At 41.1% G+C, this 23,508-nt stretch overlaps 3 protein-coding genes across 7 annotated transcripts in view; 2 read left to right on the top strand and 1 right to left on the bottom strand.

The window, feature by feature from the left end:
* The window catches only part of LOC115936526 (acyl-coenzyme A synthetase ACSM4, mitochondrial), a 29,202-nt gene extending 19,383 nt beyond the window's left edge, over positions 1 to 9,819 (top strand). Inside the window, exons 8-15 of one of the 2 annotated variants that reach the window (XM_081819900.1) lie at positions 1,419 to 1,498; positions 3,429 to 3,552; positions 4,326 to 4,406; positions 4,531 to 4,632; positions 5,098 to 5,225; positions 5,323 to 5,422; positions 7,923 to 8,042; positions 9,407 to 9,819. In XM_081819900.1, the coding sequence (XP_081676026.1) occupies positions 1,419 to 1,498; positions 3,429 to 3,552; positions 4,326 to 4,406; positions 4,531 to 4,632; positions 5,098 to 5,225; positions 5,323 to 5,422; positions 7,923 to 8,042; positions 9,407 to 9,493 (822 nt within the window). In that variant the 3' untranslated portion in view covers positions 9,494 to 9,819. The remainder of the gene's footprint in view (positions 1 to 1,418; positions 1,499 to 3,428; positions 3,553 to 4,325; positions 4,407 to 4,530; positions 4,633 to 5,097; positions 5,226 to 5,322; positions 5,423 to 7,922; positions 8,043 to 9,406) is intronic. The other variant, XM_081819901.1, reaches the window with a different exon arrangement.
* Positions 4,241 to 17,756, bottom strand: THUMPD1 (THUMP domain 1 NAT10 acetyltransferase adaptor). Of its 4 annotated transcripts, none has more exons than XR_014145324.1 (6): positions 17,433 to 17,756; positions 15,378 to 15,552; positions 13,733 to 13,981; positions 12,344 to 12,792; positions 7,846 to 7,880; positions 4,241 to 6,198 (listed from the first exon to the last, which is right to left on the bottom strand). XR_014145324.1 is itself a non-coding variant. In XM_081819903.1 (5 exons), the coding sequence occupies exons 1-4, from the start codon at positions 17,661 to 17,663 to the stop codon at positions 12,371 to 12,373; spliced, it is 1,077 nt and encodes a 358-aa protein (XP_081676029.1). In that variant the 5' UTR covers positions 17,664 to 17,756; the 3' UTR covers positions 4,241 to 7,880; positions 12,344 to 12,370. The 4 variants fall into 4 exon arrangements, 2 of the variants coding, with proteins under 2 accessions (XP_081676029.1, XP_006746132.1); XR_014145323.1 differs by having other exon boundaries at positions 4,241 to 6,144; XM_081819903.1 differs by having other exon boundaries at positions 4,241 to 7,880.
* The window catches only part of ACSM3 (acyl-CoA synthetase medium chain family member 3), a 50,752-nt gene continuing 44,627 nt past the window's right edge, over positions 17,384 to 23,508 (top strand). Inside the window, exon 1 of the mRNA XM_081819899.1 lies at positions 17,384 to 17,517. The gene's annotated coding sequence lies outside the window, so the exon portion shown is untranslated. The remainder of the gene's footprint in view (positions 17,518 to 23,508) is intronic.

Genomic DNA, 23,508 nt, shown 5'->3' with positions numbered 1-23,508 from the left:
GCCTGGGTGGCTCAGTCGGTTGGGCGGCTGCCTTCGGCTCAGGTCATGATCCCAGGGTCCCGGGATCGAGTCCCGCATCGGGCTCCCTGCTCTGCGGGGAGCCTGCTTCTCCCTCTCCCTCTGCCTGCTTCTCTGCCTACTTGTGTTCTCTCTCTATCTCTCTGTCAAATAAATAAATAAAATCTTTAAAAAAAAAAAAAAACCTGTATTTTTAAAATAAGAATATTTTTATAAAATATTAAATATTATATATTTAAGTAAAAGAATATTCTTATTTTAATAGTCTTCTTTAATATTATATTAAATAAGATATTAATGATGTGATAATATATGGTATTTATATTAAATAAGTCTATTAAAATAAGAATACTCTTATTTTACAAAGATAGTGTGTGTTATTTTAAGCACTCTAAAAACTTTACACTATTCTTAGTTACATGCACTTATGCTTATTAAGAATAGTTCGAATCAAGGGAGCAAGTAAAGACAGTAGAAATGCTCACTTACAGATCAAAAGTTTTTCTTGATCTTTGACAATCCAGATAGCCTAGAAATACATCTTGAAAATATTCTCTCAAATGTTTAAACTTAATACAAACTGTCAATTCATTATGTGACATAGTAGAATCTCTCTAGAAATAGGACATCTAAAACATGACTATTTCTCTAGATTTTTCTTTAAGGAGCTGGAGGTAAAATGAGCCTGGCAAATCTTAAACAGTTAAGGAAAGGACTGAAAAATGCCCTTACTAATGCATTTAATCAATCCACTCAAAAGGAGTGTCTTTTTTTTTTTTTAATTTGATAGAGAGAGAATGCAAACAGGAGGAGGAGCAGAGGGAAAGGGAGAGGAAGGAGGAAAGAATCCCAAGCAGACTCTGCGCTAAGTGCGGAGCCTATGCAGGGCTCAGTCTCGCGACCCTGAGATCGTGACCTGAGTGGAAACCAAGAGTCGGAGGCTTAACCGACTGAGCTACCCAGGCGCCCCAGGACTGATGTCTTTTATAGAAAAAGTGTTGGAAGGTTTTGGTAGGTTGGTTTACATCCAGGGTGAGTACTGTGTAGGAATATATGGGCAGGAGGTTTCAAAATTCCACCATAAAAGGTAATTTGCAGCCCTGAGGTAGAATTAACCAGTTCACACTTTGGGACTGGTCTCAAATTCAACAATTTACTTTCTGTTGAAGTTGATTGTGTATGTCTATTACTGTAACATACACGTGTTCTTTCCAATAACTGGAAATTCCCAACAGACATACAGTCACTAGTGACAACTAATAAATACTTGCTTTCTTATTCCTAGTAGTGATCATATGATGGAAACCTGTCAATGAAAGAGGATGAGGGGTTGCAGACATCAGCTCTAGTTGTGGCCTCTAATTAACCACTTCTGACAACTGTCTTTCTCCATCATCCAGACGCTCACCACTTATCCCATCACGACCCTGTGCAGCGCTCCCACTGTGTACCGGATGCTTGTGCAGAAAGATCTGAAAAGGTACTTGGGTGGAAATCCCCATTTGAAGCACAAACAAAAGCTGCAGTCTAGCATCATAGGTCTCCCCATTTCAGTGCAGGTTTCCTCAGTCTTGTCACTATTGACATTTTGGACTGAATAATTCTGTGTTGTCGGGGGCTGTCCTGTGCACCGTAGGATGTTGAGCAGCATTCTACCCAGCCTCCACCTACTAGATGCCAGTAGAACCTCCCTGGTGACCATCAAAAATGTCTCCAGATATTGCCTAAATCGCCTCCCAGTTGCTCCTAAGGATAGCCTCTAGGGACTACTCCACGTTTTCTCAGGGACAACCAGAACCCTACAATCCAAGAACTAACGCCCCTCCACCCCAAAATACAACTGCATTTATATTGCCTTGAAGAAAAGCTAATGAAGTCTTATGACTTGAAGATTACAATCAATTTATCCAAATCACCCGAACCCCTAGTGGACTTGCAATGTATATTTACTTAACCAATATGAATTGAATACATGAGGAGAGAGAGAAAGGAAGAGAGGAACAATGTTAAGTAGTGACAGTTTAAGTAGTGCAGGCCCACCCATCCTCTGTCCCCCCCAAATGTGGATGCCCAGGAGGGAGAGTGCTATGAAACAAAATAAAGCAGATCTGAACCTTCTCTTATCTTAGTCAGGGTCAACTCCCTTGTGGCCCTCAATATGTGAGCATCTTTTTTTTTTTTAAGATTTATTTATTTGAGAGAGAGGGAGGGAACACATGGTGGGAAGGGGCAGAGGGAGAGAGAAACTCAAGCAGACTCTGCACAGAGCATGGAGCCCGACATGGGGCTCGATCTCACGACCCCGAAATCCTGAGATCACAACCCCAAGGTCACAACCTGAGCCAAAACCAAGAGTCAGAAGCTCAACTGACTGCGCCACCCAGGCAGCCCTCAAAATGTGAGCATCTTGCTCACATCTCAAGAGTAGTTCAGGGCTTTCAGGGGTTATTTTGAATAGGCACGATTCTTGTCCTGCCCATTGGAGACCTCAATGCATCAGAGCCGGGCTGTTCCAGACTTTCTCACTTGAGAAAGTGGGCAGCAGAGTAGTAAGGCCAATGGCGAAAAGCTTGATCTCCAAAGTCAAACAAGTGGGGCTCTGTTGTATACTACTAGTGAGACCTCAGACACTCCAGATGACCTTGCTAAGTAAGCCTCCCTTAATTCCATCCACAAGAGGGGATTAAGAGTTGCCTCGTGGGTTTGTGGTGAGAATTCAATGTAAGTGGCCTACTTGGTCAGACACCGGACAAATGCTGGGGGCAGAGTAGTCAACTCAGCCCTTCTTGAGGCCTTGGGCAACTTTAAGTTCTCCCAGCCTCAATTTCCTCATCTGTAAAATAGGGCATGAAGATTATGAGAATGCTCCTAAAGCCCTTACAGCACGGTAAATGCTCAATTAATGTTAGTTGTTTTATCACTTGGTTCATAATAAGTGCTGAAGATCATTATCAGCATTTTCTCCTAGTTCTCCCCTCCTTTAATAGCCTGCTAAAATGCAAGCTCTGTCAGGGAATTTTTATTTTAATCACTAACATGCCTCACACAACCTACAACCATGTCTGATAAGATAGTAGGTGCTCAAAAATATTTGCTGAATGAACCTTCCTAAGACTTGCCTTTCCTAGGGTGCCTGGGTGGCTCAGATGGTTGGGCGTTGCCTTTGGCTTGGGTCATGATCCCAGGGTCCTGGGATCGAGCCAAGCATCGGGCTTCCTGCTCCTTGGGAGCCTGTTTCTCCCTCTGCCTCTCTCTCTCTCTCTCATGAATAAATAAAATCTTAAAAAAAAAAAAAAAAGACTTGCCTTTCCTAGCTTGTTTGCTCGTTGCTAGAACATCCTAATAATTTTTTAATGAAAGCCATTCAGATTTTTTCTCCCCAAAGACCCCATGAGACTCTGTGTCTGCAGATATAAATTCAAGAAGCTACGGCACTGCTTGACAGGAGGGGAGCCACTCAACCCGGAGGTGCTAGAACAGTGGAAGGCACAAACTGGGCTGGAACTGTATGAAGGCTACGGACAGACAGAAGTGGTATGTTTAATGGGCAAAGTTTAAGTTTAGCATATTGGGAGCCTTTCAACCCCAGGCTGAGCCCCTGAAGAGCCCCCTTGGTGCTCTAAATTTTTACAGTTTCCCAGAATACCTTACCTTGCCCAGTAACTACCAATACCTCTGAATTGCCCAATTTGGCTTGGCTAGCAGGATTGTTCCTTGCAGTCTTCCTGTCTTCTCCCCATGCAGAAGTCTCAAAGGTGTTAGGGGTTGGAGAGGGTCAGAATCGAGTGGCTCATCTTCTCAGCAGCACTGAGGACCCGAGAGAGCCCCAGTGGGTAATTTATCCCAAGGTGTACTAAATGGGACCCTTAGTCTAAAGGAATAGTTTTCAAAGTGTGGTCCCCAAACCAGAAGCAGCAGCAGCATGTGCGAATTTTGTAGCAGTACAAATTCTCAGACACCCCACCCCACCCCAGCCAGGCCTCCTGAATCAGAAACTCTGGGATGCGGCCTGGCAATCTGTGCTTGGACAATGAATGTCCCAGATAATTCTGACACACACATTTGAGAAGCACTGGTCTAAAACAAAACAGTGTGTGTGTGTGTATGTGTGTGTGTTTCCAGAAGACAAGCATGCATACTGGGAAAATCAGTCCAGTCAAAATGTGTGTGTGTGTATCCAGAAGATAAGCATGCATACTGGGAAAATCAGTCCAGTCAAAACTGAGTCTTATGTTTTATTGTCATGATATAAATAGCTACAGAAGATGAATTTTTACATTCTTATATAAAACATGTTCTCTCAATAGGGAATAATTTGTGCTAATCAGAAAGGACAAGAAATTAAATCGGGCTCTATGGGGAAAGCAGTACTACCCTATGATGTCCAGGTGGGTAATATCTGTCAGTAAAGAATGTTTTACAGTTTTCTGCTAGTCACTCTACAACTATTCATAACCTGTTTTCATATTGTAAAAAGAAAATTTTAGGAACCTAAATATTTTTTCATTCTAGATTATAGATGAAAATGGCAACATCCTACCACCTGGCAAAGAAGGGGAAATTGCCCTCAGACTAAAGTCTACACGGCCCTTCTGTTTCTTCTCTGAATATGTGGTACAAGAACATACAATGTGCTAGTCACGTTAATAGAAAGGTGGTATAGGGAGTCATACAGACTTGGGTCCAAATTTCATATCCACCATGTGTTGCTATGAAACTTGGGCAAGTCACAAAATCCAAGTCTATTTCATCAACTGTAAAATGGGGAGAATATCACCTATCTCCTACGAGTTTTGTAAAGATTAAATTCTATGTGTAATAAACCAGTAGCCGTGCTTGTCTTCAGAAAAGACAACTAGGCAGGCTGCAGAGGGCAGGGAGGGGGCGATACGGGGCAGAAGAGGTGCAAGAGGGGTTTCCTTTTCATTATATTCTTGAACTTTTTGTATTCTACAGTAGGAACCACCTTTTTTATTTCTTTTAGAAATAGAATGTGCAAGGTACTAGTCACTTCATGGGTGTCATATCCCTTTTTCCCTTCTGACCAAATTAATCCCCAAAGTCATCTTTGATTCCTAGGACAATCCAGAGAAAACTGCTGCCACAGTAAGAGGGGATTTTTATGTCACTGGAGACAGAGGAGTGATGGACAGTGACGGGTATTTCTGGTTTGTCGGCAGAGCTGATGATGTCATCATATCCTCTGGGTTTGTACATTTGCCACTCTTAGAGAGTTAACAGATTGCCAGGGGAGATCTCCTACTTGGGTGACGTAGTGATCAAGGGCTTCGTTTCCTCTTCTAGGTACCGAATTGGGCCGTTTGAAGTGGAGAGTGCGCTAATTGAACACCCAGCAGTTGCTGAATCAGCTGTTGTCAGTAGTCCGGATCCAATCAGAGGAGAGGTAGAGTGAATGTCATTAAAGTAGCAATTTCATATTTTCTAGTTCTATCCATTTGACCCCTCTGGAGAATGAATCAAGAGTAGTCATGTAATTCTCACGATGAAGCACCCATGTGCCAAAAATATATACTAGGCACTCAACTTTTTTTTTCCTCTTCATTTTCTTCATTATGTTCAGTTAGCTGTCATATAGCACATCATTAGTTTTTGTTGCAGTGTTCAACGATTCATCAGTTGCGTATAACACCCAGTGGTCATCACAACACGTGCCCTCCTCAATACCCATCACCTGGTTACTCAACTTTACAAATGAGTTGTGTCCCAAAGGGGATGTATTAGGATGCATTTAGTGGTAAGTGAAAGAAACTGAACTCAAACTGACTTAAGTTTTTAAAAAAGGAATTTATTGGCTCATATGTAAGTGAGGTCATCTTCAAGTACAGCTACATCCAAGGGTTCATGTGAAGTAAGCAAAACTTTGTCTCTCTTCATTTCCTGGCTGTTGTCCTTTAGGTTGGCTCCATTCAGGCAGGTTCTTCCTACTTGGTAGCAACTGATTGCAAATGCACAGAGCTTCACAACCAGTAAAGGAGATGGCTCCTTTTCCAACAGTTCCAAGCGACTCCCAGAATAACATTTGCCTATCTTAGATCACATATCTAATCAATGTGGTCCAGGGAATGGTATATGCTCACTGGCCAGACCTGGATCATACGTTGGTCACTGGAGGTAGAAGTTAGTGTCAACACCACCAAAGAGAGAAGTTAGGGTAATGCTCTGTAGGAAAATCAGGGTACTATTACTAAAAGGGGGGAACAAGGGACACCTGGGTAGCTCAGTCAGTTGGGCTGCTGCCTTCGGCCCGGGTCGTGATCCCAGGGTCCTGGGATCAAGTCCCACATCGGGCTCCTTGCTCAACAGGGAGCCTGCTTCTCCCTCTCTCCCCGTTTGTGCTCTCTGTGTCAAATAAATAAAATCTTTAAAATAAATAAATAGGGTGCCTGGGTGGCTCAGTCGTTAAGCGTCTGCCTTCGGCTCAGGTCATGATTCCAGGGTCCTGGGATCGAGCCCCACATCGGGCTCCCTGCTCTGCGTGGAGCCTGCTTCTCCCTCTCCCACTCCCCCTGCTTGTGTTCCCTCTCTCCTCGTCTCTCTCTCTGTCAAATAAATAAATAAAATCTTAAAAAAAAAAAATAAAAATAAAATAAAATAAATAAATAAATAAAAGGGGGGAACAGATGCTGCATAAGAAAAAGCAGATTTTACTGTACGTATGATTGTCATGGAACTCAGAATACATTTCCTCACAGAAACAATGCAAATAGGAGACTGTGGCCAGGTTCCCAAACAAGTCCCACAAGCCTACTTAGGACCTAATGAGAGGGAACTTGGGGAATGACAGAAATAGCCTTAGTTTTAGGAGGAAGCCATGTAGTATGGAAGGGAGACATTTCCTTTCCTCATGGAAGTTTCTTAGACTCAGTAAATAGCAATATTTCAAAAACAGTTTGTGTATCAGCATTCTCCCACATCTCTTTCTATGACGCCTTTTTTTCAAAAAGGTTTTATTTACTTATTTGACAGAGAGGAGAGCACAAGCAGGGGGAGGGGCAGAAGGAGAGGGAGAAGCATGCTCCCCACTGAGCAGGGAGCCCAATGTATGGCTTGATCCCGGGACCCTGGGATCATGACCCAAGCCAAAGGCAGATGGTTAACTGACTGAGCCACCCAGGTACCCTCTCTGACGCCTTTTACATACCAATAACCCTCTGCAGTGACTCTATGGATTCCATACTTAAACCTCCTGTACAACCTCCACACCCAGTGGATTCTATTCTCCAAAGTACTTTTCTCCTGCCACCATATTCTCATTCTCTCAATATAGTTGGTTTCATCTGAACATTAGAAGTAAATACCGATTGGAATCAATGTACGAATAATTAATAATTTAAACTATAATTAACTAACCTCAATAATTATCTAATTGGTGGGTTTTGAATAGTATTCCAAAGAGAAGCAAGAATTTTTTTGCCTAGATAGATCCTTCCCAAGAGTTCATCTCCCAGCATACAAAATCCTTTCACCAAGCCTCCCCAAATCCCTTTCAAACCATATTCTCTGGAACCTCCATTTGTCTCCCTATTACATGCTTCTAACAGTGTAGGTCTGGAGTAAGTGATCATCTGCAAATCAAGGACTGCCTGTATAATATATAGGACTAGTCTGACTGAAATGTTAAATACGTGTCTGACATGTAAATAAAACTCAACTTTTAGCTTTACTGAAACACTGCACTCCTCACACTCACAAACCATTTATCTGGAATTAGATCTCAAAACCCCACTTGTATCCAAGCTCCATCAGAGGTGATCTCTGGATTTGCATTCATCACTTAAGCTGCTGTTAACAAATAATTATAAGTACCTGTGTTCAGCATTGGTTCCAAACTCCTGATGTGTCTGAAAAACAAACATCAATATAAATTGACTTTTCTCCTGCAGGTAGTGAAAGCTTTTGTTGTCTTATCTGCACCCTTTAAATCATCCAACCCAGAGAAATTAACTCTTGAACTTCAGGATCATGTGAAAAAATCAACTGCACCTTACAGCTATCCAAGAAAGGCAAGTATTTTTTGCTCAAGAGTGTGTTACCAAAGAAGGGTCTAAGCTATTAAGTACACAGATTTTATTAGCTTTTGACTTTATGGTAGCTCATTATATAAGTAGAAGACACCTATTTCAACTTGTTTAGCCCTAATAATTTTGCTTTAAAAAATTTCTTTAGGACACTTAAATTTTGATAAACTAGTTTTGATCAACTTTGAAATACTGAATAATTACTAAGGATCCTTATAAGACTAACCAGTCCCATTCCATGAGAAAAAAAAATGGTGGAAAAAAATTTAAGACAGCACCTGATTCAGCTATCAGTACTCTTGAGCCATAATACTCTTCAAAGCACAAGTTTTTTTGTTTTTGGTTTTTTTTTAAGATTTTATTTATTTATATGACAGAGAGAGACAGCGAGAACAGGCACAAGCAGGGGGAGTGGGAGAGGGAGAAGCAGGCCTCCTGCTGAGCAGGGAGCCCAATGTGGGGCTCGATCCCAGGACCCTGGGATCATGACCTGAGCCGAAGGCAGATGCTTAACGACTGAGCCACCCAGGCGCCCCCAAAGCACAAGCCTTTAAGTATCAAGTGACCAAACTTAAGGCTCAGAAAAAAAAGATGTTATCCAAAGAAACTGTGGAATCTTTCCTGAAACCTTCTTCAATAAAATCTTTAAAAAAAAAAAAAGAATAATTCTATATAAAAACAGAGAGATGGCACTGCAATTTCCTTCCTTCTCATCCTGGAATACTGTTGGTTGATATTGATCCTTAAGATGAGAATTCTATTTCAATTGGTATTTCAACCAAAAGGTAGTTGACTTCAGCTTAAGAATTAGCTACATTTTCTCCATTAAATTTACTAAATCAGTCACCAGTTGCTTCTCAGAAATGTTTAGATATTTTAAAATAGTCACATCTTGAGAGAGGGAAACAGAGAGGATTTTACCATGAGCATAAGGGGAAAATTTTTTGTACTCAAAATTAACTCTCAAAAGTCTTCCTCAGAAAGGATTTGCAGGACCCAACTCTTAAAAGCCCAAAACCCAAGGATTAACTTGTTTCTCTGTGCATTTAGGTGTGGCCTCTATTTCCTTGGGGAGTAGAGGCCCAGGTCTAGTTTGAACTGGAAAGGGAAGCAATGGAGTAAAGGGATCATTATATTCTTCTGACAAAGCATATAGCCTTTGCAGTAAAAACTCACGATGTAGCTCCAATGTCAAATGGACTATCAACACAAGAATTTCAATGAGCTTAGGCTAAGACATCCCCCAGACTCAAACTCGCCAGTTACATGAAAGCTCTCCCTATTGTACTGACAACTGGAATTGTCAAAATGGAATCAAATGTCTCATAGTATGTTTCTCTGTTAATTAGGTGGAATTTGTTCCAGAACTCCCGAAGACAATCACTGGGAAAATCAAACGCAACGTTCTGAGAGACCATGAATGGGGTCGAACATAGCCTAATAAGAAACTATGGCATTAAGTAGTTATAGGCTTGCTTTCATTGAGTCCTTGCTTCCTGATAATTTAGTGATTACTCTCTTACAATGCTGAAGGTTTTTCCTGGTTGAAAAACTCAATTTTTTTGTTCTGTACTTAGCAAAATATTAAATAAATGAATATCCAAAAATATTTGGGAAGAAAACGGTTATGATGACCAAACTGACAAAGGCAATGATTTTAATGACTTGCAGGGTTTAAAATAGCAAATAATTACTTAGAAAAGCACAGTGGACAATGAATTTATCTTGTGCCTGATTAAGTCAAAATAAAGATTAGAATTGTTCTAAGAAAAATGTTCAAGACAGAATTTCTTCTGCTTAACGTCTTATATCACTACTTCTCTAAAGTGAATTAAAGGGGTGCCTGGGTGGCTCAGTTGGCTAAGCATCTGACTCCTGATCTCTGCTCGGGTCTTGACCTCAGGGTCATGGGTTCAAGCCCCATGTTGGGCTCTATGATAGGTGTGGAGCCTACTTAAAAAAAAAATAAAGTGAATTAAAAGGAATATAAATAATTCAAAAGCCAGTAAGTGCATTTAATTAAGTACTATATTACTATACCTTTTTTTACAAGGTTTATTTAGAGAGTCGGGAGGGGGGGGGCAGAGGGAGAGAGAATCCCAAGCAGACTCCCTGCTGAGCAGAGCCCGACATGGGGCTTGATTTCACAACCCTGATATCAAGACCCAAGCTGAAATCAAGAGTTGGACGCTTAACCGACTGAGCCACCCAGGCACCCCTAACCTCCTTTTGAAGCAAGTTCACTGTAAAATATGTTATGTTTGGGTTACTTACGAGTAATTAATCAAGAGCAATTATTCTAAAAGTATTATATCTGTACTTTTTTAGGACAATGTACATGACTTTTGGTACATAATTTGACATGCAAGCACCTTTTATGAGTATCTATTATAAAGCAAGAGATTTACTAAGAGGCAGGAAGAAAGAAAAAGCAAAGAACACCAATCTTTAGGGAACAAATTTATTTTGATTTTTCTGAAAATATCAGGAACTATAAAAACAAGCTAAATATTTGGCCATACCAAAAGCAAAATACAAGTAAAAACAACATTTAGAAATCATGTGTGACCTTAAACAGGTTTCAAGATACTAAGCTTAACACTCTTTCCTCCACAGAGCAAAACAAGTTTACTAAACCACAATACTGGAGTTTTTTTTAACTGACATAACTTAAAAAAAAAAAAAATTAAAAGAAAAAAAAGAAACCACTCAATTCCCACCCTGGAATCTCATCATTTATAAAACAACATGCTCAAATGTCAGTGACAATAAAGTTGAGAAACCTGAAAACATATCAATGAAGGAATTCAGATTCCAACAGAACACAGTGCTTTACAGCTGGGGAAGAATAGCTTTTGTCGCACTCAGGTCTTACCAAATACAAATAAATACAGGAAGATTAAAAACAAACTACTAAATCGAAATCTTTCCGTAGAGTAGCAGCTTTCACAAAGTAAAAGGAATCCAGCTCTGCAGAGTTAGATATTCTAAAAGCATATGGCCAATTTTATTCCCAAAGTCCCAGAGTCTTGCACTATCAAAATAAAAGTATCTTTGTCTTGGAGCAAGTCCAATGAAGGCACCAAAATCCTATCCTCCGTGTTCATGCAAATGAAACTTAAAATGCTCTTATCATCCTTTCAAGATGACCTCAACCTATTAAGAGTTAACACTTTAAGTATCTAAAGATCTAGAAGGAAGTTCCAGCCTCATCTGCATTACCAAGGTCCAGTCTATATAGCTTTTGCCCCTCCCAAATCCTTCTAGTCTGGACCCCTAGTTTAGGAGGATAAAAATACATTCCCGTACTCCCTAGCCATTAAATAAACACAGACATTGGTGCAGGAAGACTCAACAGTTATACTACTACTGAACTTTTTAAAACTTAATAAACCCCATCTCCAAAAGTGAATTTCACAGCCTCTTAATATTTGTTCTCAGTCTGGACTTAGTATGCAGCCCTCTTTGGTGTCATCTCTTCCAGGCTTTTCAGTGGTTTTACCCTGGAGGAAACCTTGAAAAAACTTCAAATTACAGGAACCCGCATGGCTTGGGAGTATGAGCACTCTAAGAATTTGTGTCTCTTGTTGCGCTGGCATACTAAAGAAACTCAGGACACTAATTCTTCATCACCAACCTTATCAGAAATGTCTAGTTCTTTGCCTAGAATGGTCCTCTTCTATCTCACACCATGCCTTCAAAAATTGCAGCACTGGACCATCAGATTTGTAACAAATGTTAATAAAATGTAAAAACTGGCATAACAACAGTAACAGAATCACAAAAAAATAGAAAAACTTCACAAAAACAATTCACTTCTAAACCTATAAGACCCATGTTTTTGCAATGTTTACAACAAAGTGGGAAGGGACAGCTGAGTTGCAACACATAAAAATTCCTTCCCTAGAATGGAAATTTCCCTATGACTTTCTCTTTTACAGTTTGTTTGCTCCCATAAGTCAGATGGCAACACAGAAGGGGCGGCTGGCGAAGGTAATCTGGAGGGAGAGGCCAACACTATCTTCCTTCCACCCTCCCCTCCACGAAAGTGTTCACCATTATCCATACTTCTCCTAGCTCAACCAAATGCATGTAGGCCTAACTGCACCCTGGCATAGGGGGCTGAAAAGATCTCCAACAGAACTGTTAACAGGGCTGCTCAATCACTGTTCACTATTATGAGTTCAGCATTATGCAGCGCACAAAGGTCAAAAACAATATATTTTCAGTCACAATTTTATATGGAATCCTAGCAATATCTTACCAATGCCATCTGAGAAACCCACCTGCAACACCAAATGAATTTTTTTTCCTTATGAGAGATCATTTTCATTTGACTCAGATCTTTCTGTGACTTGACTTTCAAATTCAGGTTTAGCTCCTCCCTCATTCACCACTTGTGTCTCAGATCTTGGTTTTGCCTGCCCCAGTTCCTCATTATTTTCTGGTACCACCTGCTGGTTATTTGTTCCTTCTGCTGGGTCATGTTGATTTAATTTGTCACCAGATTCCAATTTAGCTTCTTTCCCATTTCCTGCTTGCACTGGCTGCTTTGGGTTAAGTTGTGATGGGTCCTTAACACTCTTCACCACCTCCTGGAGATTATACTTTCTGAACAACATATAATCTTTGACAACACTCAGGCAACAGACAGCTTTAATTATTTCTACTACCACCGTGTACTGTGGATTGGTAAGATCCACTTTATTTTCCGAATTGAGGCTGCCTACTATTCCTGTAACAAAAAGAAGAGGGAAACATTTAGAGGGAGAAGGATACCATGAGGCTTGACAGATACAATCTTTCATCTTTCTGTTTGGGACTTGTTATACCAATATATATACTAATCTACTCTTCTACATGGACCTCAATCAAATTCTTTGAACTCTGGGCCCCTGGGTGGCTGAGGTCATGATCTCAGGGTCCTGGAATCGAGCCCCGTATTGGGCTCTCTGCTCAGTAGGGAGTCTGCTTGTCTCCCTCTCCCCCCACCCCCAGCTCCTGCTCTCTCATGTTCTCTAATAAATAAATCTTAAAAAAAAATTCCGTAAACTCTTTCAATAAATAAATACAAATGAAATCCTGAGACATTTAATGAGTACTTTTTTTCCAAAGAAAATTCAATCTTGATTTGGAAGATTTCATATCTACCTACCAGAAAGTCTCATATCCAACATATCAAAATCTGTTAGGTTTGATATTATTTTAAGGATTTTTTTTTTAATAATCTTTGCCCCCAACATGAGGCTTGAACTCACAACCCTGGGATCAAGAGTCACATGCTCTACTGGCTAAGCCAGCCAGGTACCCCTATTTTAAGGACATTTTATTTTATTTTTTTTTTAAGATTTTATTTATTTATTTGACACACAGAGAGAGCGAGCACACAAGTAGAGGGGAGCGGCAGGCAGAGGGAGAGGGAGAAGCAGGCTCCCCACTGAGCAGGGAGCCCTATGCAGGGCTCGATCCCAGGACCCTGAGATCACGACCTGAGCCGTAGGCAGACGCTTAACGACTGAGCCACCCAGGTGCCCCTAAGGACATTTTAATATACTTCTTTTATACCCAAAATTATAAGCCTTAAGTTGTAAAAAAAAAAAAAAAAAAAAAATTCACAAAATCAAGAAAAGTATTTAGTATTGCATACTAATGTAAAGTCACTAAGAAAAACATACCTGCCAATTCTTTGATAACTTCTTCTCTATTCATGTGACTGTTATTTCGAGATTTATATACAATCTGAAATGTCCCTTTGTTTGGAGCTTTAAACCAGGGTTCCAAAAATGTTTCTGCATATTTTTTCATATCTTCTAAGAAAGCCTTGCATGTGCCTGAAATGGGTAACATACGTAGAATAACCCGAGTCTTCTTCTTCTTGGTTTTGTACATATCCTGGAGAATATGATGTACCAATTTCTCAGGTTCTAAAGGAAAAAAGAAAAAAGCACAAAGCAAACAAGTAAGTTAAGAATAAAAACTCTCGGACAGGGGCGCCTGGGTGGCTCAGTTGGTTAAGCAACTGCCTTCGGCTCAGGTCATGATCCCGGAGTCCCTGGATCGAGTCCCGCATCGGGCTCCCTGCTCGGCAGGGAGTCTGCTTCTCCCTCTGACCCTCCCCCCTCTCATGTGCTCGCTCTCATTCTCTCTCAAATAAATAAATAAAATCTTTAAAAAAAAAAAAAAAAACTCTCGGACATTTCAGAACCTCTTCAAACTCTCTATAAAATGAATTTTCATTGGCAATGACCTATTGTCAACAGTATAGTAGAAGAAATTATCATAATGAATGTTAATAAGCCTAATCAAACATTTTTCCAACTTTCTTCACTGCCTATAATGATTATTACTATATCTAATAAGTTAACTCTTCAGCATTGTTACTGTTTTCACTAAAAACAATTGTTCATGAAGACATTGGAGTTAACATTTTTGTGATGTCTCATTTGTCCAACAACACTTTACTGTTTTCCTATAACAATAGCAACTACAAACATAACATTATTATTTTTTTTTTTTAGATTTTATTTATTTATTTGAGAGAGAGAATGAGAGACAGAGAGCACGAGAGGGAAGAGGGTCAGAGGGAGAAGCAGACCCCCCGCTGAGCGGGGAGCCCGATCCCGGGACTCCAGGATCATGACCTGAGCCGAAGGCAGTCGCTTAACCAACTGAGCCACCCAGGCGCCCCAAACATAACATTATTAAATAGTACACTTTTTTACAAAACAAACAAATCTGCAAGTCACTTTAAAAGATTTAATTCATCCATTAGTTAATTTTGTACAATAATCTAGATCTCAGAACTCAGAGAAGCCCCCAAACTATGAATTACACAAGATCATGATATGGTCCTTAGGCCATCCTCACTACCTACAAGTCTGTTTGGGGCTACTAAGTGTTTTCAATACTTTTAAATTAGTTAACTGCATTAAAAAAAATCTAGGAACTTCTCCAGATTTCCAACCTCTTTTGAAAAACCAGAAGACCTGGCCCTGCAGGACTACATTCCAGATGCCTGGAGCCATTCCAAACTGGCTGGCGCTGAAGAGCAGCTTCTCCTCTTAAACAGAATACGTACTCTTGTTTCACCTAAAGTTACATACAAAGAAAGTGGCAAAGCCAGGTTTCCACTCCTAAGCCAATGTGATGTTCCCCACCCCATTCTACCTTTCCATATGCCTAGTGCTAGAACAGTGAGGAAAAGATCAAATGATTAACTGAGCTGTAACCATGAAGCCATTTTGTAGGCAGTATTCTGAGCCAAGGAGATGTCCAGATATTATAGGCTCAATAATCTTAAGGTTTATTAGTCAGACACACCTATTCCAAGTGTCCTGATGAAGACTACATTATTTGCTCCACTCTCCACTGACTGGAATCTTCTTAGCTTCATCTCTGTTGATGCTTTAATGTCACCAACTTCTTTCTTCAAGGCAGCCTCCATGTCATCATCTTCTCCCTCACTTCCAGAGGGCTGCTGCTCTTTGTCCGTAAACTGCATGAAACAAATGAGCAGAAACGCAAAAACAGCTCATGTGAAAAGCTACAGTTAACTACCTATGTTAAATCTCCAGTGGCAGATGGATCAATACTGACAATAAAGTTTTTTATTAAGAAACTGACACATCACTCCCTACAAAATGTGGAGGAAAAAGGGAGTTCCCTCAGACTGGGGCACATATAATTTGAAAATGCTTTCAAAAACATCTTAACATTCTGGGACACAGGGTAATGTGCTCACCAGATGAATTAATTCAAGATAGGCCTTAATCCCATCACTAGATATCTTTGTGCCTTCCTTTTGGTGAGATTATGATGAAGGAGCAGAAGGCAAAGGAAAAAGCCCAACCTGACACCCCGCAAACCCCAGCTCCCTCCCAGGTGGGATATGTGTAATATTCCTCAGGCACTCCTGGCTGCCCTAAAGCTAAGGGAAGGAAAAACAAATGGTTAACTAATAGAGATCACAGTCCTGCAAGACAGGAATTTCCCTCAGCTTACAAATGTTTTAGGTGATTTACCAGGAAGAAAAAAAAAAAAAAGCATTCTTATCAATAACCTAACGTCCAGAAGGAAACTCCCAACTATCTTACTATTGAATGCTTTACTAGAGGGGGAAAAAAAAATCCTAACTTGATAATCGCAAGGTCTCTATTATCTTGTAGGTCGTCCCCTTTAGCATACAAAAGTTCTTTTGAAAACCTCCCTTTTCCTTTACCTCCCCCAACTTCCAAGTATATCATCAGTCACCCCTCACAGCCCCGGTGCAGCAGCTCGGTCCTGTCCCCGTGCTTTAATAAAACACCATTTTGCACCAAAGATGTCTCAAGAATTCTTTCTTGGCCGTCAACTCTGGACCTCACCTACATTCAAAAACTACATCAATTAGACCCAACAGTTATGGCATAAAAAAAACCCTTGCTTCTATTCTACCAAGGAACAGGGAACAGAAACAGTCAAGAATTTGCTCAAGGTACCAGTGTAGACAGGACACTCACTTGTTGCCCATTTCTCTGCCCCACCATTTATTAGTTTGCCAGACAAGCACTAATAATAATTAAACACATTTATGGAACCTTTATTATATGCCAGGATGTATTTTATATACATAAGCAACTTTTCAGCCAACATTAAGTACACTATCATTTTTCTTTTTTATTTAGCTTAGCAAAATTAAATAATATACCCATGCCCAAGCCCTAGAACTAGTAAATAATGGAACTTGAATCCAAATCCCCCCTGTATTGTCCTCCCCCTTTTAATTCATTGAGGTATTTGTGTATGTATTAGTCCAGATCCTAAGCCAAGAATATAATGATTTCCAAACTGTGATGGGAAAATTAGGTTTTAGGTGGTGTGAGTACGAAAGTTTTTACTTTTTAAATTGCATTTACACGCGCATTTGAAAAATAACTAGCACTAGTACTAGACCCACTATTTCAGAGACACTGCTTAGGGCAAACATTATTACAACCATGGTGTAAAAGTCGTGGTAAGCTACGACAAAAACTATGAGGACAAATTAAGTTTCCCTTATTAACTTGGACCGTTTACTTAACCTTCAGTATCCTCGTGAACACTACTTCACAAGCCTATTGTAAACGTTTGAGAGCTTCAGCTTTGAGAGCACAACACCTGGACCGCAGAAGCAATCTATTAATAGGAGCCACCATAATTACTAATGGGGTGGGGGACCCAAACCTTCAAGTTTTTTAAGCACACGACCCAGCAGGGGTCTGCAACCCAGATAAGGCGAAGAAGCGGCTACACAGGCGAGGCCACGCTCCTTCGCCAGCTGGGCCACAAACGCGCGCACGCGTATGAGAAAGCCGGCCTTGCAGCAGTCCCTCATCACTGAAGGGCCGCGGCCCGTACCTTTTCCGGCCCATACATGTCGTCGCCGTATTCGTTGAGCAGGCTGTAGGCCTCCTCCACGCATTTGCGTTCGTTCATGTTGCAGGTAATGAGAATGCCCTGTAGCCCGGGTTCCAACTGCCGGGGCCCGCCGCCGTCGCAGCGCCGAGCCCGCTTGGCCTGCACATACTGAGTTCTGCCTTTGCGCTTTCCGCCGCTAGACTGAGGAGGCTGCTGGACGGGGGTCGCCATTGTGCGCGAGAACGGAGGCTAGCGAGAAACGTTGTTTCTCTACTATTCCCGGCTTCCTCGCCTCTGCTGGCGCGAGCTGGCTTGCGTCATGTGCGCGCGACGACCTCCCCTAGTCCCGCCTCCAAGTTTCATTCGGTGCTGCGCGGGGTCCTAGAGCCGGTGGGTGGCCCGCTGTGGAGAGGTGGTGCGAGGCCCGCGTATCGCGAAGGTTGACCGGCCGTTCCTGCTGCTCACCAGCCCGTGGTCGGACTTCCTGGGAAAGCGGCCTTCGGGTGGAGCGGGTCTGTAAACTTACATGTTGGCTTCCAACTGGATGTAGATCGTGCTTATAAAGAACCGTTTCATTTACCATTCATATTCATTGATTGATTCCGTTAATATTTATTAAGTACGTATGTGCTAGTTATGAACCTAAGTATTAAGGTTGGTAAAGCAAGACACACTCATATACATCTTGTCCTAGGCCACTGTTTCTTAGAAGTCACTGGGGGCCTTCCAAACCATCCTACTTATTTTTTGCTCCTGGTGAAATGTGCGTAATCAATAGACTTTAGTACTCCTGTTGAAGGAGCCTCAGAAGTACAAAGAAAGGACACAAAGTATAAGGAACTCCTAAGTCAAGAGACTTGATTATCAGAATGAGAAATATAAAGTACAGGGAAACCTGGACAAACTTCTTAGCATTAAATTGTCACTATGGGAACATTTTAACTTGTAAAATATATTTATATTCATACCCAAGATATTGTCCGTATCAATTTCTTCACACACTTTTGTTTGATGCTGATGTCATAAGTGACATTTTGGTGAGTTATTGTTCCAAGTGCACTTGGTTTGGACAGGAAATCACATCCTTACTTCTGAACAAAATCATGAAGAGCCAAAAGGGTTTGTCCTTTGTTGCCCTAGGAGGAATTAGCTAATCCAGTGACCCAAAAATGTGGAGTGGATGGTAGTAGAAAGTCAGAAATAAAGAACCTCTTCGTTATTGTAAGGTCTGTATCTCTCAGATTGACATTCTTGTGACCCCCATGACAAACTTTTGCTGATATGAAATAATAGTCTAGAAATTCATATACATATAAAATAATTTTTGCTAATAGTAAGGGAAAGTATTCATCTTCTTTTCTCCAATGAAATATATCTTGCTGTTTTCTTTTCTTCGTATCTGTCCCCCAAAATATTTAAGAATGCATTCATTAGTCTGGATAGGTAAGGAATCCCTTCATAGTTAACATCATAATATTCCCCATACCCTAAAGTCAGGAATCCAACTCCCTATACTTCATGCAATTAAAAGTCAATTTGAACTTTATAAATCCCTTGTGTTGGTGTTCCACCTTTGACAGTGTATCGCTTTGTGAGCAAATGCAGGAGTACTGTGCATTTTACTGACCTAGATATTTCAATCTCACATTCAGAGATTTAATTGTTATGTATGAAACAACAAAAGACTAAGAAGAGGAAAAGTAATTAGCCTGATGTTGAACCTGATGGTTAACTGGGTTTTTTTCTTCACTATATGTATATGTAAATATGTATGTGTATGTATTCTTTCTATAACCTTATCTTCCCTTAGGTTCTTTTCCTTAAATTACTAATATTAATACTAGTGTTCCTGATTAGTGCTAGGTGTTAACTGCCCTATTCCACACTGCAGAGTAGGACGAATGGAAAACATTCATTACTTTTTCAGGGTGCCCCATCTGGGCAAATATTGAAGCAATTTCATAAGAAATGGAATCCTTGAGGAAGTGTTTTCCAGTATGTCTTTATTTAATACTATTATTCTAGGGGATGAAGGCAGAGAAATAATGAGAAGACTGGTGTAGAACACATACAGTGACCACCTATGACTACTTCCTCTTTAGTTTTTGTCTACATTATGGCTGACATTTTTTGTTTTTGTTTGCTCAATAAATGAACCCCCTTCCTTGGGGAGGAGGTGGAATCCATCACTGGGTGAGTCTGAGTGGAAAGCAGGGCCCACCTTGTGTCATGGAAGCTTGAAATATCAAGTATCCCTTCTTCCCACCCTGTAAGGTGAGCACCTCACCTCAGCTTCATCAATTGGATTCTTCTGTCTGGGACTGAGAAATTGGAAGCAAATGTGTAAAGAGGCAGTGCCTGTTGAGAATTCATCCCACCAATTGCAGCGGCATCCCAAATCCAGTATCAGCAGCTCTGCTGCCACTCCAGAGGTGGTGGCTGTGCCAGACTTTCTAGAACATTGATCTAGTTCCAGCCTCCTAGCTCCCTCAGCCATCCTTCAGCCTTCCCTATAATTCCAGCCTAAGTGTGCCAGAATATGTTTCGATATTCCTTCAACCAAGAATGTTGGCTTCTGTGTTTCACGCTGCTTTCTCTGAGGTCTTCTTATCCGTAACTTCAGCAGCTTCAGTGAGTTCTTCCCATACTTCCTCAGACACAGAGTTGCTGCCAGATTTGAGCTCATACAAACCCTAAAAGAGGTAATCTGATATTGCACAAGGGGCACTGAAATACTAGTCACTAGTCCTTTGGTTCTAACCCCGGACCTACCACTATTTCCAAAAATCTTGTTGTCATCTTGTTTTTTGCTTCCACCTAGATAATCAGCACGGCCTTTACTTTTCAGAATGGAGATTGCATAGCATCAATTTCTGGAGGTCCTCGGCTGATTATGAAGAACAGCTTCATTATGCTGGCATTGCTGGTGGTATTTAGAGGCATATTGCCGAGTGAAACTCGTTTTTATTTTTCTTTTCATCTTCAGTGCCTAGCATAGTGCCTAGTCCATAGTAAGTACTCAAAAAATGCTATTGAACATTTGAACTCAACCCAAAAAAATGTCAATAAAGGAAAAAGGTTAAGACTCATGCTATTAAGAAGGGAAGTATACCAAATCCAGATCCCATTAAGCCCCACCAGAGGAGCTAGAAAAGAAGCTAGGAATTAAGAGACAGATTTCCCTGGCAATGCTGGAAACACATTTGTGTACAGTTTCTATTTGTGTGAACTTTCACCTCCTTAGGTTACCAGTCATGGTCAGTGGTCTGGTATCTATCATTGGGCACCAAGGGCTCTGTGAAGTGGCTTGTGATGGTTTAAGGAAGGAATGGAGGAATGGTTTAAGACATTCTAAATTTTCTTTCCCTTTCTCTTCCTAACCTTAAAAGTTACTGCCATGTAATTTCTACTGGTATGTTGAGGACAGAATCCATCCTGGTCCCAAACACAGATAGCAGACACTCATAGATTTTGTTCGTGTTCTGACTGCACTATCCATCCAGCAATTTCTACCTTATTTTCTTGTTACCCAGCATTTTCAGCAGTTCGATGTCTTGACCCTGTAACCCTGGTCACCTGCTGACTTGATTTCTCTACACCTGCCACCTTCACAGTTGGTATTATGTGTATGATCAAGAGATCAAATTCTAAAGCCAAACCAGGTTCAAATCCCAGTTCTGCCATGTTCTGGCTGAGGGACTCCAAGCAAGTTATAAGTCAAATTTCCTCATTAGCTAAAAAAAAAAAAAAAAATTATTTATTTATTTACGAGAGAGAGAGAAGGGGTAGAGGGAGAGAATCTCCAGCAGACTCCATGCTGACTGCAGAGCCCAACATGGGGCTCAGTCTCACAAGCCTGAGATCATGACCTGAACCGAAACCAAGAGTCAGATGCTCAACTGATAGAGCCACCCAGGGGCCCTCCCAAATTTTTTAAATGGAGGTAATAATAAAATATCCATTTTCTGGGTTATTGGGAGAACTCATTAAGATCAGGCATGACGAGTGCTTAGTTCATAGTCACAGTTCAGTCAGTGTGGACTTAAAAACAGCTGGTTTGGGGCTCAGTTGTGACTCACTGAAGTCTAGTATTTTTGGTATTAGTATCCATTCTCCAACCCAGTCCCCTGAATGCATTATTTGTCCCCTAATCTCTTATCTCAGTGTGTCACTTATTGAAAGCGAAATTTAATCCTTCTAGGAAGGAGGCCAGAAGGGAAATAAATTTTAGAAATAATACAATGTGAAGTAAAATACGATAAAGCACATAACACCTGCATGCCCTTACCTCTGCCAACTGACTCCTGCCTCCCATTGGATTGAACGACACCCTACGCCTTTCACCGGCTCTTTGCCCACAGCACTTGTGCCACACGTGCACTTTCCTCACTCCCACAAGTTGCACAGGAAACATGCCCAACAGCCTGAGCCCCAGACTGGAGCCTGACTTTGAAGCCATGTGGACTTGGGTCTATCCCTGGGGAAGCCACATTGGGTCTGGCTCTTTGTTCCTACCTGCATCTTGGCTCAGCCCTGCTGGGTGTCCTGACTTTCTTTCTTTCTTTTTTTTTTTTTAAGATTTTATTTATTTATTTGACAGAGAGAGAGATAGCGAGAGCAGGAACACAAGCAGGGGGAATGGGAGAGGGAGAAGCAGGCTTCTTGCTGAGCAGGGAGCCCGATGTGGGACTCGATCCCAGGACCCTGGGATCATGACCTGAGCTGAAGGCAGATGCTTAACGACTGAGCCACCCAGGCGCCCAAGGTGTCCTGACTTTCTGATCCCAGCCTCCCTCAATGTGCTTCATCCCACCACTGCTGGAGTCTAGTTTTGACAGGTATGCTTCTCTAAGGCAAACTTGGCATTTTATGGACATAGGTTCTTGAGGGCAAAAGTCGATAAATCTTTTTCCCTCCAATTTTCTTCTCCGGTTTTATACTCTACACATGCATTGAGTCTTTCTCCTTAAAAACTTTTCCTGAGGATTCATGGGTACTTCCTTCCTACTTCTCTGAGATTTGGTTAAATAATCTATGTTTAAATTTAATTGTTTTACTGTTTAGTTCCACTTCTTTGACCACTTCTAGATTTTCCTCCTGCTCCTCTTTCCACTTTAGTCAGTGCTCCTAAGAATGAATCCCTAATGGTGGAATCTCAGACAGTTCACGTAAGAAACACGTAAGAAATACATCCATTTGGAACTGAAATCATCTATGAACTGCACACTCTACTAAGGCATAACACTAGCGCTGGTAAAGTACTAATGCAAGAAATATAAAATTCGGGCGCCTGGGTGGCTCAGTTGGTTAAGCGACTGCCTTCGGCTCAGGTCATGATCCTGGAGTCCCAGGATCGAGTCCCGCATCGGGCTCCCTGCTCAGCGGCGAGTCTGCTTCTCCCTCTCCCGCTCCCCCCTCTTGTGCTCTCTCTCTCTCTCAAATGAATAAATAAAATCTTTAAAAAAAAAAAAAAAGAAATATAAAATTCAGAGTAAGTACAGTACACATTTAAGAGTCCAGGGTGACTGAGGTTTAGAGGATCATTCAGCACAGATGAGACCTAAATAAGAATCTACATGAGTAGTCAGGTTGAATCATTATATTTAAATAAAAAGTTGGAGGGAAGTCAATGAGAACACAGCATTCAATGTACAGATGAACAGAGAGACAAACTGATTTTAAGAATATATATGGAGAGTGAGACAGTTGTTTTGGGTTTTTTTTTTTTTTTTTTTATTTGAGAGAGCGAGAGAACGGAGGAGAGGGAGAAGCAGATCCCAGGATCCTGGGATCATGACCTGAGGCGAAGGCAGATGCTTAACTGACTGAGCCACCCAGGTGCCCCAAGAGAGGGAGACAGTCTTGTGTTTATATACTGACTCTACTACTTTCTAGCTCTGTGACCTTGGGTAAATTAACTGCTCTAACCTCATATTCCTCATCTGTAAAATGGGAATAGCTATAATATATATATCTTAGAGGTCATTGTGAGTACCGAATAAAATAATTCATGCTAATCACACATAGAAATATTCAATAAATGTTAGCGACTGCTGTTTTGTTGTCGCTGTTGCTA

Source organism: Leptonychotes weddellii, chromosome 5, assembly GCF_054177405.1.
Source record: "Leptonychotes weddellii isolate Sample4059 chromosome 5, ASM5417740v2, whole genome shotgun sequence".
Taxonomy (NCBI): domain Eukaryota; kingdom Metazoa; phylum Chordata; class Mammalia; order Carnivora; family Phocidae; genus Leptonychotes; species Leptonychotes weddellii.
The sequence above is the reverse complement of the archived record's forward strand: the minus strand, read 5'-3'. Positions and strand labels throughout refer to the sequence as shown.